The sequence below is a fragment of the Bos mutus genome, chromosome 3 (genome assembly GCF_027580195.1).
Source record: "Bos mutus isolate GX-2022 chromosome 3, NWIPB_WYAK_1.1, whole genome shotgun sequence".
In the NCBI taxonomy this organism is placed as follows: Eukaryota; Metazoa; Chordata; class Mammalia; order Artiodactyla; family Bovidae; genus Bos; species Bos mutus.
In genome coordinates, this window is record NC_091619.1 from 77,758,199 (window position 1) to 77,773,721 (window position 15,523).

The 15,523-nt window shown below is 39.9% G+C and overlaps 1 protein-coding gene across 1 annotated transcript in view; it reads right to left on the reverse strand.

Annotated features, from left to right (window-relative positions):
- Positions 1–255: 255 nt before the first annotated feature.
- The window catches only part of DNAJC6 (DnaJ heat shock protein family (Hsp40) member C6), a 179,792-nt gene continuing 164,524 nt past the window's right edge, over positions 256–15,523 (reverse strand). The window contains exons 16-19 of the mRNA XM_070364604.1: positions 8,738–9,001; positions 6,404–6,546; positions 4,216–4,392; positions 256–2,594 (exon numbers count right to left, since the gene is read on the reverse strand). Of these exons, the coding sequence (XP_070220705.1) occupies positions 2,493–2,594; positions 4,216–4,392; positions 6,404–6,546; positions 8,738–9,001 (686 nt within the window). The 3' untranslated portion in view covers positions 256–2,492. The remainder of the gene's footprint in view (positions 2,595–4,215; positions 4,393–6,403; positions 6,547–8,737; positions 9,002–15,523) is intronic.

Consider the following 15,523-nt stretch of genomic DNA (forward strand, 5'->3'; position numbering starts at 1 on the left):
ATGCCGCATGATCAAAAGTGTGTCTGTATATGGAGGCAAGGGTGGTAAGGGGGGTGGTTAAAGTATAAATCAATAAATTCTATCAGATTATGTTTTGGTGCAAATGTATTATATGTGCAGCAGCAGCAGCATATTCTTTCCCCATAACTTTTCTTAAAAGTGAATCATGTCAGAAGGTGTAATTCAAGCTTGTTGTCGCATTCCTATGAGTGAAAAAATAACTTATGTTTCTACAAATATTTTTGAGCCTTTTAATATACATTACAAATATTTTAGACCAATCACATTTTGTTGAGTGTAACATATTTACAAAACAAAAATATATTACAATAAATATGAATGAAACAGTGAATCCGATCAACAACAAGCTCTGTCACAACCAGATATTTAAAAGGAATGCGAAAACCTGTTGGTCTGTATATGTTAAGAGCTTTGAGATAAATAGGGGTCCAGAATTATAATGTATCCGGAAAAGAGACAGGGAGCATCCCAAATTTAAGTTAGATAAGATTCTTTCTCATTGCTAATTACATAATGTTTAATGATGTTTTAAACTGTGAACATGGATGAATTATCCAAACATGATACCAAGCTAATATAGTTCTATCATTTCAAAATGTACGTGACATTCACATAGTATCCTTTTAATTATTATTATATACTGTAGTTCACACAATATCTACAGATGTGAATGAGAAAAAAAGTCACAGCAACATGTCTCACATTCCAATTTTAAATAAGACAAGCACATACTGCAAACATTATTTTATAATATGTTAATAAATAACACCTAGTTTTTTATGGTTACTTTGAACAGTTTACAGCTGTATATTTAAAAAGAGAATATTTGAGGCGAGTTTCACATTGTCAGCAAAAGGTAAAATAAATAATGAACCTTTATAACAACAACAAAAAAAAGAACAAAGGAAAGAAAGGAAGAAAGAGAGAAAGAAAGAAGAGAGTTGTATATAGAACATAAAGTATTTTTGACATGCTGCTTTTCCAGTACAGTTTGCCACAAGAAAATGAAAAACAGAAAGAAACAACAAAAAAGATTGTCTTTTAAAAACAATTTTTGAAAGCTTTTCACAATACTGAGCACAAACCTTTTAAGATTAGATCAAGATCTTTCTGCCCATCTGCCTTGTATGAATATCCTCTGCACACCGTGTACCTGCACACCCAAAGAGATCTACCAAAGTCATGGAAAACAATCACTTGCCCCTTAAAGTGAGAAACAGCCAAAATACTGAACTGAAATCCAACCAGTCTGAAGTCTGCAAAGGTTTCACTCCTGCTTTATTTTCACAGACATTCCTGTGCAACTGTTATTCCTGTGGACCCCCAACGACTTTTAGAACAATAAACCCCACTGTAATAATCCAAGAGGTCCTATTTCATCATGTGGGAAGAGGAACCTGGTTCCTCAGAGAAGCCAGTCTTGATAAGCCATGTGACTTGGTCTGAAGTGGCCTCTCTCTGTCTCTCGCTGCAATTGCCCCTGTCACTGTGGTCATCCATTTCCTTCCCCCAGCCAATCACAAACCTGGAGGACAGGGGATCCATACTAGACAGTCTTCCTGATCAACTGTGAACACGCCAAACTGCCTTACAATCTGTTCCCAGCTAAGAGCATTTTCTCTGCTAAGAAAAAGGAGGAGCATTAAGCCTTACAGGAAAAATTAGAAGTTTCATCAAATCAGGTTGTTGTTATGGCATTCAGACATTCTTCAAGCTACCACATCTTTCTAAAGGGAAAAGAAGATAGTAGCCCAACTCTCTGACCAGGAATACAGATTTCTACAGCTTTAGCGTCCCTAGTTTTCTTCAGTCAGCATTTTCACTAAATTTTAGCTTATCCGGGAAGGAAGTGTTGGTAGTAATCACTGGATTATAATAGAATTACTTCCCACAGTTCAGGTTCTTTTACATCTGTTAGTCCTCTTGACCAAAAGAAGTGTACAGTATTATACTATAGACCATAGTAAATTTCTGTTAAAACAAACAAACAAACAAAACTTAATGGTCATGTTCCTGAAGTCTACGTAAAGCCATGGCTCAAATTTTATCTTTCCAAGAAAATCTCAAAACTATTAGTTAAAATCCATCATGTAATCCTATTATTATAACTTTGGCTCATTATCCTATCCTCAGACAATGAGATGGGTGCTATGCCTTTGGTAGCCTTTATTTTCAATTTCCCCACAAATTGCTGAGTAGGCTCCCCACAGGGCAGGCTGGAATGTTGTAAAAATACTCTGCCAGGTCATCTGACTAAAAGTTCCTTTCCTGTTTTGGACTTTTTATGGTGGGGACTTGAGAAAACAAACATCCACATTCCTTATTAAAGAGGAATTAATTCACAAGTAACTTAACAGTTAAGTACTGGATACACATTGCTGGAGTTTTTGGTTCACCTGCAAAAACCTCAGGACTGTGACACACACTAAGCACTAGCACGGGTCTGCAGCAGAAATGGAAAAGCTCATAAGTTAATACAAGGGCTTTTGGCCTTGATTTTCAAATTCTGACCAGGCATCATTGAGCTCCATGAAAATCATCTTTGCATATTGTTCATAGGGTTGCCCAGTAGCCTACAGAAAAAAAAAAAAAAAAAAAAACACATTAGATACCACAGACCAAAATTTTATTTATATTAAAATTTTCATTGCTAATGTGGGCTCTGAGTAATTGAAATCTTTTTCTGTTAGACCATTTCTCTCTTTACAGCCCCATCTTGCTGCTGTTGCTGTTTGGTCACTAAGTCATGTCCAGTTCTTTGTGACTCCACAGAGCCCAACAGGCTCTTCTGTCCATGGGATTTCCCAGTTAAGAATACTGGATTGGGTTGCCATTTCTTTCTTCAGGGGATCTTCCTGACCCAGGGATTAAACCCGCATCTCCTGCATGGGCAGGCAGATTCTATACCGCTTGAGACACTAAGGAAGCCAATAGCCCCATCTACATGACCCTAATTACTATGACCTCTCCACAAAGCCCTCCCCCAGGAATTCACATATGGTAGTAGTGATCAGTCACTGAGTAGGTAACAGAATTTATTGGTCAGCACAAGATGTATCTCCATTCTCCAGAGTTACCTACCAAATGACAAAGACTGCGTAGCTCTGATTGATGGACTGCATTTTGAAACACTCTTTATTCTATTTCTTAAAAAATTTTTCTTGGAGACCCATAACACAGGCATACAGTTTGTGGGTTTTTCTGGGCTCTTTCCCTTTCTCTTCAAGTCACTGAAATATATCATTTCTTTACTACTATCTGGATTGTCACCAAAAGTTTAGAGAGATGAAAATCTAAGACATCAAATCAAGTGTGTGTTCTCAAGTAGGATTCAGTCACAGCCTCACACTGTAGGACTCACACGGTCCATATGATGGGGCTTCCCTGGTGGCTCAGCAGTAAAGAATCCGCCCACAATGCGTGTTCACTCCCTGGGTAGGGACGAACCCCTGGAGAAGGGAATGGCAACCCACTCTACTATCCTTGCCTAGGAAATCCCATGGACAGAGGAGGCTGGTGGGCTACAGTCCATGGGATCACAAAGAGTCAGAACCAGCTTAGTGACTAGTCAACAATAACAAAGTCCATATGATGGCAAGTGATCCAATTCTGTCAAAGAGGTTTCCGTGTGTTATGGTGATCTCAACTGGGCCATCCACTGGTTGAAGTCTCTGACAGTGCAGAGCATGTATGTGTGTGTGTGTGTGTGTGTGTGTACTTCAGTGAAAATAAACTGCCATAATCAATATAGTAATGAATTTAGCTCCATTTTCAATATTTTGTTGATTCTCACCAATTTTACCAACTACATTCTAAAGTTTTTTCACTGTATAATCCTGGCTGAATATACTGCCATATTACTGTAGGAGAAAATTTTCCTCTGTCCAACTCTGAGTTCATCCTTTAGTCAGACACAACTTCTATCTGATCCCTGAAAATTAGTCAGTAATGAATCTCATACCTAAGTAAAGCCCTCATTCCATTATTTGTAATGTATAGCTTGACTTCTTTGCTTCTGTGTCATAAAGTATAACTGTTTGTTTAAGTACCTTTTTGAGCCTATGAAATTTATTTTATCATATAAATGGCCTAATAAGAAGCAAGTTGAAAGTATGACTCCTTGACACACGCTTATAAACCAAGGACAGGAGGACCAGACACCCCCAGGGGTGCAGGAGGACAGGTTGTACTCACTTTATCCGGGTGCACCACTAGCACAGCCTTCCTGTACACCTTCTTCACCTGCTCCGGGGTGACCAGGTCTGCCATGCCAACAGGTTTCCACTTAGTCTCCCCAGCCCACAGCACAGTGTGCATTGTGGACAGAAGGGCTCTGATATTCCTCTCTTTGCCTTCAATCCATTCTAGAATCTGTTAACACAGGGGCAGTTAAGAAATTCAAATGCTTCTGAGTCCAGAGCATCTCCACTGTGACTCTGGAAACCCCTCCAGCTCCAGCAACATCAGGTACCTGCCTAGGTCATCCTTCCCACTACCAGGACGGCTCTTCTTCCTCCGCCCCCTACACCTCTTCTTTCTGGTTAACTCCTTATCAGCCTTCAAAAGCCTGCTCAGGAATTTCACACTGTTCCACCTTGGAAAGTCTAAACACCTTCCTTCCTCTCTGGTCCCCCTGAGTTAATGACTTATGCCTAAAGTATGAACTCCACGAGGGCACACATCATGTCTGTCTGGGTCCCTGCTATCTCGTATGTCTAGTAGAGTGTCTGACATGTACACACACACACACACACACACACACACACACACACACACACACACAAATTCCTTGAAAAAAACAAAACAAATTTCTCCAGGCTACCTTTTAAACATATTTCTATCATAAAATGTGCTATACTTCACCATAATCGTGCATTTGTTTTCCCCTTGCCATTAGGCAGACCTGTTTGAAGAAGGATAGTGTTTCTTACATATCATTCTAACTCAGAAACAGTATGCCTGGCAGGAAAAGAGCTTGAAAAGGTCTGTTAAATGAATCAATACATTTAGTCATTCATTCCAACTATGACCATTCATAGTTTGCATCACCATAGTTGGAACAAATGAGGTCACTAAATTGAAAGGTTTGTAACAATGAATCAGCAGTTAGCACTTAACAGAAGCTCAGTCAAAGTGAATGATGACTACTCTCCCAAACAATTAAATACTCCATACCAACTAAACAACCAAGCATGGTTTAAAAGACATAAACCACTTTCTTTTCCAGAAAATTGTCAGAGTTTACCTAATACACAAAGGCTCTTGAGGTGGAGCACAGTGTTTGTGGCAGATAAAACCTTTATAACACTGCATGAAGTGAATAGCAAATATAAACAGAGCATCATATATTGTACTGCAAATTGTATCGCTGCATCTTCAACAAATTATGGAAAACAACAGTGGTATGTTTTTCAACATGTGTAACATTGAGTGGTTGTGCCATTCTGGTTTTGGAGCACTAGATTAGACTCTCATCTTCCAGGCTGGAACAGTGTCAGTGTATTTTGTCACGTGGGAATTCAGCCTGTCTGTGACAAGCTTTCCAGTTCTCTTGATCTTCACAAACTGTTTCACTACCTCACACCATTCATCAACATAACCATCCTTTTGTCCCCCAATTAACCATTGTCCAGATAATATCTTCAGCTATGAAGTAACATGTCTGTTATCTCATCTATGAAACAATAAAGTTATAGACACTGGTTTGTAAACCTTAGAAGAAAAGAATATGAAAACATTCTCTTTTTCCAAATAAAATCTTACCTAGACATCCAAGAATCAGAAACAGATAAAAGTAGAAATGCTCTGGTTAAAAGTGAAGTGAAGCAGTGTAGAAGCCAGAGACCCCACTTCCCTTAGCCTCCATCCCTTTCACGTTCCCAAACCTCTAGGTCTAACATTATGGGAGTGAGTAATTCTCAGGCACATCAATCAATAGCTCCCTCTCTATCAGCAAAGAAGAGATCCTGAGGGCATCAGCTAATCTAGTCCTATATAAAGCTACCAAAGCAGAAACAGAGAATATAAATAATGCATTCTTCTTACCACCAAATCATAATGACTTACCTACAGATTGCAATGCCATCTGAATAATAAGATCACATCTTAAAGAGTGCCATTGCTTATTTGAAAATGTAAATGAAGAAAATCTACACTATATATTATGGAATAAGTGCATTGTACTAAAGAAATGAAACAACATATACAGCACTCCCTGAAAGTATTTTTCTATTAAAGGACGAGCTATACTCAAATCAGAACTACAAGAACCAAATGAAATATGGTAGATGCTAGAAACTCAACATGGCACCTTCTATAGGTTAGTCCCACACTGACGGTTCCACACAACACGATAGTCACTGCGGGCCAGGGGCTCACTCACCTTTAACTTCTCAGGATCCATCTCCTTAGCCATTTCCTCCTTTCTCATCTCAGCTATTGTTCGAGGTCCCTTTTTGTCTTTGTGAGCATTAAAACCTTGACCAGAGAGCAGGTCTTCAAAGTCAGCTGCTTTTTGTTTCCCCTCTGCAACATAGTATTTTTAAAATTATTATAGTGTTTACTCATAAACATAGTATCATAACACTTAGGCACACTGCATAGGGCTTTCACAGGCACTATGCCCCTTAATCCTCTCACTTAGCCTGTGAGTAGCGTATGAGACTGTCATGTCCATTTTATAGATGAGAAAGTGAAGTCTGGAAAACTTAAGAGATCTTTCAGGATCGCATGCAATGTCCACGGCCAAGCTCAGACTCGAGGTTGGGTTGTTGCACTAACCTAATTCCATGATTCCATGTCCACCGTTCCAGCCTTTCACAGATGAGGACAGTCACGATTGTACCCACTGCTCCCTCCCCACCTCAGGCCCCAGTCATACAACTGGCTAGCAGCAGTGATGGGCCTACGACCTGGGTTTCGGTGCTTGAAATGCACGCACACTGCTGCTTTCCTGCCCACACTCGGCTGACACTTTTAGTCCATCATAGAACTCTTTTCCCCTAAGTCTGGTTTTGCCTCACAATCTTTATCAATCTGCTTGGAAAAGCAGCCTAGCGTGGTAGTAGCAAATGGCAAGGGCTCTGGAGACAGACCCCCTGGTTTGAATTCCAGCTCTGCCTTTATTAGCAATGTGACCTTGGGACAAGTTCCTTACCATCTTCCTGCCTCAGTGTCCTCATCTGTCAACCAGGCGTGGTGTTAATAACATGACTTATCTCATAAGGTTGTTGTGAAAATTGGCGAGTTAAATATTTTTAAGTGCTCAAAACAGTGCCTGGCTATTAAATGTTTGCTGTTAAAACAGAACCACAACACAAGAGTCCATTCAGTCCATGCCTTCAACCAACTCTGTTGTCTCACTTGAAACCCACCTGCCGTCCCTATACTGTCAGGCATCCTGAACATACACTGTCGCACACACACACACTCAAATGTGGGTGCTCTGAGATTAGGGGTTTTGTCTGTCTTGTTTGCAGCTGTATCCCCAATGTTTTCTACACTGAAGATACTCCATAAGTGTTCACTGATTGACAACACTCACCCCATATCTACTCAGAATAAAAATGGAGGGGAAGCCAAATGACTCTACGGAATTACCAGAGAATATCCACTGCTAACCAAAGAACAAACACGATGTTACAAAGACCTAAAAAAGACTCCTTGCCATGTAAGTATCGTGAGAAGCAGGGTGTGGTGGTGAATGGTAGAGGCTCTGGAGTCACATTGCCCTGGTAGATCTTGGCTCTGTCACTTACAAGCTGTATGGACTAAGAAAATTATTGATCTCTGTCTACAACAAGGGTTTGGAGATTATATGAAATAATATGTGAAAACTGCTTAGAATAGCACCTGACATATAATAAGCCCTCAAAAGATGTCAGCTAAAGCTACTAAGAAAAGTAGAATAATTTCCTTTCCCATGTTCCATAGAAAGGCCTGTTTCCTCATCACGTCCCTATACATTCCATTCTTGGGTATAATGAAATCAACTGAGATATAAAACATATCATTACAGGCCTTTTAGAAAATTCAAATGTAACCATCCCTTCTATGAAAAATATATTATTTTTCACTTGCTATCAAGAACCCCATTTGAAAAAAGAAAGAATCCCATCCAGAGTTATCCTCCAGCCTTAGCTTTTGGGCCACTTTGTGTTCTTTTAACTTTCTTCTCAGAAGAGAGGGAAAAACCATCACAGGAAACCCAAAGATCTCAGGAACATCCCCCAGCCAGAGGATAATCAAGACCAAATGTCCAAGACATGTCCATTCCTCTAACTGGGAGCCAAGAGAAAACATGAACGCAGTGCTTGAAATGTTTCCAGCTTTCGTCTTCCACCCCCTCTTCCAAAGGGATGGCAGTTTCAAGATCCATCCACCCATCCACTCACTTTCATTCAATACTCCTTTAGTGCCTCCTACCTGTCTAGTGTTCTGCTAGGTGCTAATGCTAATGAGTTAAAAAAAGACCCAGTCCCTGCCCACCATTTGGTCTCAGTGTGGAGAAAGGCAGACAGGTGAGCCAGCACTCACAAAACCACAGTGTGCGGGGAGAATGATAAACCTAGGAGCTCCAGGCACAGCACTGGGAGGGATCGTGCTGCATCATTACAATTCAAAGACTGCCTCAGAAACTGCCAAATTCCCTGTCTCCTTCTTCAGACATGCATACCGCTGGGTACCCTCTAGCCAGGCCCCATACCATCATCCTTACCCAAATTAGCTGCTGCTTTCCCGCGTTCGTTCTGGCCCCCAGGCATGGATGAGAAGCTCACGTTGTAGTTGGGCCGGTTCTGGGGAGAGGAGTGGGGCATGCTGGACTGTGGCTTGGACTGTGTCTGCTGCCAGTTGTAGCCCCCTCCCTGCTGCCACCCCCCACCCATGGGCTGGGGAGATGCTTTCTGTGGTGAGCTGAGAGGTGGAAATCCACCACCCAATCCAGTTGGTGTGGAAGGTTTGCTGGCAAATGAAGAACCACCTATAGGAAAAACAGAAAGAGAAAGAGAGAAAGAAGGTAATGCTATTGTGAGTAGCCTCTAACTCCTGTGTCCCAAGTCACTGCTTACAATGACTTTAGTGGAACCTCCCTTGACTAGTGGCATGATTAGCCTTCCTACCCAGTCCATTCTGAAGGAGATCAGCCCTGGGTGTTCTTTGGAAGGAATGATGCTAAAGCTGAAACTCCAGTACTTTGGCCACCTCATGCGAAGAGTTGACCCATTGGAAAAGACTCTGATGCTGGGAAGGATTGGGGGCAGGAGGAGAAGGGGACGGCAGAGGATGAGATGGCTGGATGGCATCACCGACTCGATGGACGTGAGTTTGAGTAAACTCCAGGAGTTGGGTGATGGACAGGGAGGCCTGGCATCCTGCAATTCATGGGGTCGCAAAGAGTCGCACACGACTGAGACTGAACTGAACTGAACTGAATAGCTAAATAAATTGCATTCATATATTTTCCTTTAATCCTCACAATGACATTTTTAGGTATGTACTAACAGTTCCATTTTTCCTTCTGATAAACAAACTGTAGCTCAGAATAGGTAAGCGATTTTCTGAAAGTTACACAGCCAGAAAGTGGCAGAACTGGGAACCGCGTCCAAGTCTGACTCCAAGCCAGACGAGCCCTGGCTCCTCCACGGTGCCATTGCAGCTCTCCCTCCCACCCTCTCAGAAGATTCTATTTCTTAACTTGAGCAAAATCTATCAAATGACAAGAACAGGGAATAAAACAAAAATACATTCACTGGTGAAGCTGCTACTTAAACATCAACCATCAGGATTATTCACTGTCTGTTATAAATACCAGCGTGGTTAGTGCCCACGAGTAAACAAAGGTGTTTCAAAATTTCATAACTAGGTTTCAATTTCACACTACTTGCACTTCATTGCAGGAGAGTAAACACAGCTAACACTCTGACAACTCTGAATAGGGTAAAGAAACTTATTCAAGCTTTAAAAAATGATATTACTCTGTCCTGGGAATTTAAGTAGAATCCTGACTCTGTAACTCCTAACTTTTAAGTACTCACTGCATAAATGCTGGGCTTTTCCCAAAATATGAAGACTAGCTGTGACTCATGTTTGAAGAGGTGATCTCCAGGAACACTTTCAGGCACCAATACCGAAGCAACAGTGATAATAAAATAGCATTTATATAGCTCTTTTAGAATTTACAAAATATGTTTATGACTATTACTGCCTTTAATCTACACAACACCCTTAGGAAATAGGTAGTATTACTGGTTCCACTTTATTTATTTTTCTTTGTCAAAATTACCATTTATTTTTTCATTTTTATACAATTTTTAAAGGTTACTTTCCATTTAGTTATTACAAAATCTTGGCTATACTTCCAATGTTTTACAGTACATCCCTGAGCCTATCTTATACCCAATAATTTGTACCTCCCATTTCCTCACCCCTCTCTTGCCCTCCCCCTGCTCCCCACTGGTAAGCTCTAACTTGTTCTCTATATCTGTGAGTCTACTTCTTATCTGCTGTATTTCTTGTATTTTTCAGGTTCCACATATAAATGATATTATACAGTATTTGTCGTTCTCTCTCTGACATACATCGCTTAGCATAATGCCCTCCAAATCCATCCATGTTGCTATTAATGGCAAAAATTTTTGTTCTTTTTATGACTGAATAGTATTCCACTGTGTATACTGCCATATGCCATATCCTCTTTAACCACTCCTCTGCTGACGGACACTTGGTCACTTCCATATCTTGGTAATTGTAAATAATGTTGCTATGAACATTGGGGTGCACATATCTTTTCAAATTAGTGGATTTTTTTCCCAGATGTATACCCAAGAGTGGAATTGCTAGGTCATATGTTAGTTCTATTTTCAGTTTTTTGAAAAATGTCCATACCATTTTCCACAGTCTGGCCCCACTTTAAAGATAAGGAAATAAAGGAGGTATACTTGGTATACTTACAGGCTTATGGTCACACATCTAGTTCATGGAGCTGGGACTTGACTATGAACTTCCCATCTCCACATGTCATGTTCATTTCCTGCATCCATAATGTCAAATTCCTCCCCAAATCTCTGAGTCTTTTACTACAAATCTCTGAGTAAGTGAGTCATCCCTCACTTACTGTCTCTTCTTTCTATCGGTATTGTTCCTCTGGTCTGATGTGGGTTCCTCGTCCCACTCCCACTGGGAATGCTGTGTTATGACCAGCAGACTTGGAACCAATCTGTCTCTGCTCCATCACACATTCATGCATTCATTCTTACATTCGTTTATTTATTCATTCATTCACATATTCATTCATCAGTATTTGTTGAGCATTACCAAGTACCAGAAAATAAAAAGATTTTCTTAGGCTCCAAAATCACTGAGGATGATGAGTACAGCTAAGAAATTATAAAGAAATTAAAAGACACTTGCTCCTTGGAAGAACAGCTATGACAAACCTAGATAGTATATTAAAAAAGCAAGGACATCAGTTTGCCAACAAAGGTCCGTCTAGTCAAAGCTATGTTTTTTTCCAGTAGTCATGTACATATGTGACAGTTGAACTATAAGGAAGGCTGAGTGCCAAAGAATTGATGCTTTTGAACTGTGGTGCTGGAGAAGGCTCTTAAGAGTCTCTTGGACTGCAAGGAGATGAAACCAGTCAATCCTAAAAGAAATCAACCCTGAATATTCATTGGAAAGATGGATGCTGAAACTGAAGCTTCAACACTTTGGGTACCTGATGCAAAGAGCCAATTCACTGGAAAAGACCCAGATGCTGGGAAAGATTGAGGGCAGGAGGGAAGGGGATGACAGAGGGTGAGATGGTTGGATGGCATCATTGTCTCAATGGACATGAGTTTGAGCAAACTCTGGGAGACAGTGAAAGACAGAAGAGCCTGGCATGCTGCGGTCCCTGAGGTCGCAAAGAGTCAGACACAACTTAGTAACTAAACAACAACAACTAGGTACCAGATACAGTGCCCCAGGAATATAGCCAAAAACAGCCTACGGAGAATCCTCGCTCTTCTGAAGTTCAGTGAAAAACTTATCTCCTTGACCTCAGTGTTATCACCTGTAAAATCAGAACTATGTCTACATCGCAGAAAAAACATAAAGGCACAATGACTATGTGAAAGCTCTTCACAATTCCTGAACTAAGCAAATAAGAGGCACCATTTTAAAATAATGCAAATTCATATTCCCAGCATGTACCCATCCACCATAAAGGCTCAATAAATACTTGGTAATAGAAAAAGGGAATGGCACTGTTGCGCACTATAGGCTGGCATCGCCCCTGTTGTGAAGCCCTTCTCTGTGAGCCTCTGGGCCCCTCTGCCAACAGCACCTCAACATACCTGAGGTTGGGTAGACATTCCACACTGGAATTTCATCTTTTATTTTAAGGATGCTTACAATCTTCTTTCTGAATATATTACGTTTATTATTTAAAAAGTCAGTAACTACAGAAAGACCTCAAAAACTTAAAAAGTTCTTCCATGTTCCCACCGCTTTGCCATTTATTTGTTCATTTATAATACACTATTGAGCGTCTTCTCCACATGAGGCTGCAGATACAGTGGTGAAATGGCAGATGCTGCCTCTGATCTCAAGCTGCTCATCAACATTGCAGGGCTTTCTGATGTTACCCTTTCAGAATTCTTTCCTAAATATTTTTTAGACTGGTTAGCAATTCTAATTTTTAAAGCCACTGAAGCAGAGAACTGACGGAAATATAGAGTAGTAGCTAAACCCAGAGCCACAGCTATTCTCATTAAAAGCAAAAGCAGCAGTTGTCAAACTTGGCTGTGCATTAGACTCACTTGGGGAGCTTTAAAAATTCTCTATACCCAAGCCACAACCAAACTAATTAAATCGGAATCTATGGGAAAAACTATGGTGTTTGTATCAGAATTGTTCAATGTGAAAATACCTAAAGGAGAAGCATGCTATCTTTTTTTAATTGCAGCTATATAACTTAGAAGTTTAATTTTTACTCTAAAGCAATTGCCTAGGAGTCAAAATTTTTAGTGTGTAAGTAGCCCTTGCTTATATACTCATTTGCTGTACAGTTTCAGGAAAATCACTTACCTTTCCTAAATTATGTGACTCGAAAATGAGGCAAAAGGAAACTAGTTTCCCCAGCAGTTTTTAAGAATTATTGCATTTCAAAAATAAGTAACTCTTCGAAAAAATATTTTTGAATTTCCCTGGTGCCTAGTGGTTAGGATTCATGGGCTTTCACTGTGGTGGCCTGGATTCAATCCCTGGTTGGGAAAAGTCCCGCAAGCTATGAGGCGTGGCAAAAAAAAAAACAAACAAAAATAACCACTACTCTTGAACTCCTTTGAATAGGTATGTTGTTGTAGTAATAAAGATGCAGCTATTCTAAAACTATTTTTGTTGTCTATTAATGTTGTTGAGATCCAAGGAAATGCAAGATACAGATGTGGAACAGGGGAAGGTAAGGAAGACCCTGTGGCAGTGGATGGGATTAAATTATGTGTTAATATCCACTGATCACCTATCTCCATCTCCTGGAAGGCAGAGCAGTGACACCCACCCCAGAGCAAAAAAGACATACTTATAGCAGAGATTTTGGTTTCTAAATACCATTCCCCACAAAAAGGAATGAGATTTCTCAGAAATGCCTGATTATAGGACAGGCATGTAAAAAGTTCAAGAGAAGCCTAGGAAACCGTGTGCCATAAAGAAAGTTCTCGAAAATGATGGAATCAAGTGAAAATGATATAGAAGTCAGAAGAAAGGAGCTTTCACAAATCAAATGTGGGACCATGTGAACATTAAATAATAACAGTAATAGATGATAACCAACCAAGTCAAAAAAGAATCCATTAGTCCATTATGATGTGAGAGATGGAGGGAGTCAGAAAGGAAGGAAGGGGATGGGACAGGGAGAGACAGGAGATTCTTCCTTAGAATGAAATGCCAATTAATATATACAGAAAGAAGAAGGGAATCAGAAAAGCACAGTTTTGCAGATATCATGGCAATAACTGCTTTAGGCAAGAATCACCAATGAATGCTAAAACCAGCAGGTAAAGGTCAGATGGAGAATTGGATAATCTCAAATTCTCTCTCCAGATTACTCATTAATTACTGAAGGGAAAAATGGTAACTTCATGGTGAAGCAAACCTGGCAGACATCACCTTAACCAAGTGATCAAAGTTAACAAATCAAGACTTTGGCAACTGGCCTGTACCCTTCAAATACCAATGTCATGAAAGGTTGAGGAATGATTCCAGGTTAAAGGCGTCTAAAAGGACATGACAACTAGATGCAAGACATGATGCTGAATTTTTTAAAAGAACTTCTTATAAAGGTCACCTATTCAGTAAGGCCCTTCCCTAACCACTTGATATTTAAAATAACACCCTGGCCCATCCCCCACGCGCCATCACTTTCTGCCTGATTTTTTTCACAGGACTCCTCATGGGGTCATAGTGCAAGCCACAGACCTAGAGTTCATGGTGCTGAAACCCTGTGATTTGGGCGTGTTCCTGAAACTTCCGTGTCCGTTTCTTCATCTGTAAAATGAGGATTATAATAGTTTCTACTTCAAAAAATATTGGGAAGATTAAATGAAATGATATATGTAATGCACTTAAAATAGACCCTGGTACAGAGTAAAATGTCCAGCTAAACATTAATTGCTTTTATTGGTTGACATTATATTGTATATTTATTCATTTAATGTTTATTTCCCCTTCTAGAATATCAACTTTAAGAAGAAGGAATTTTGTTTTGGTTTTGTTAGTTTGGCTGGTTGGTTTTCACTAAAACAATGTTAGAACACAGAAGGCACTTAATAATTAATTGTGGGATGAATAAATGCATAAAAAATGAACACTGAAAAGATTTTACTTGAAATAAAACTTTACCTGTTTTATAGAATGTTATTATTCTAAAATTTGAACTTTAAGATACAAAAAAAGGGAAAATAATTTGAGAAATTCTTAAAAGGAAAGAAGATCTAAATTATATAAAAGGAAAGGTCAAGATTCTAACATAACTACTAAGAAAAATAAAACGGTAGCATGTTCTCATTCCCTGCAGATAATTCAGCTCTAAATGCTTCCGGAGGCCTTTTGGGGAAACTAAAATATCAAGTTGGCTTATTTAAACCTTTGTGTCAGAGCTACCTCATCCTTATTTAACAACTCTGCACTTCACGGGAGAGGATAGAAAAGGAGGAGGGAAAAAGTTTCAAAACACACTAGTCCAATCAACTACGCCTTGAAGAGAGATTTCTTGGTAAAACAGAACCCTGCACACTGTACCCCTCTCTAGGGAGCATCACCACGAGCACCGATGCAGGGAGGCCTGGCGTGCTGCGATTCATGGGGTCACAAACAGTTGGACACGACTGAGTGACTGAACTGAACTGAACTGAAGTGTTTTATGAGCAAGTAATTTTGGAAACACTGGGTTCAATGAACTTCAATTAAGTGTTTTATGAGCGAGTAGTTTTGGAAACACCAGCTTCCGTGGACTTTGATTATT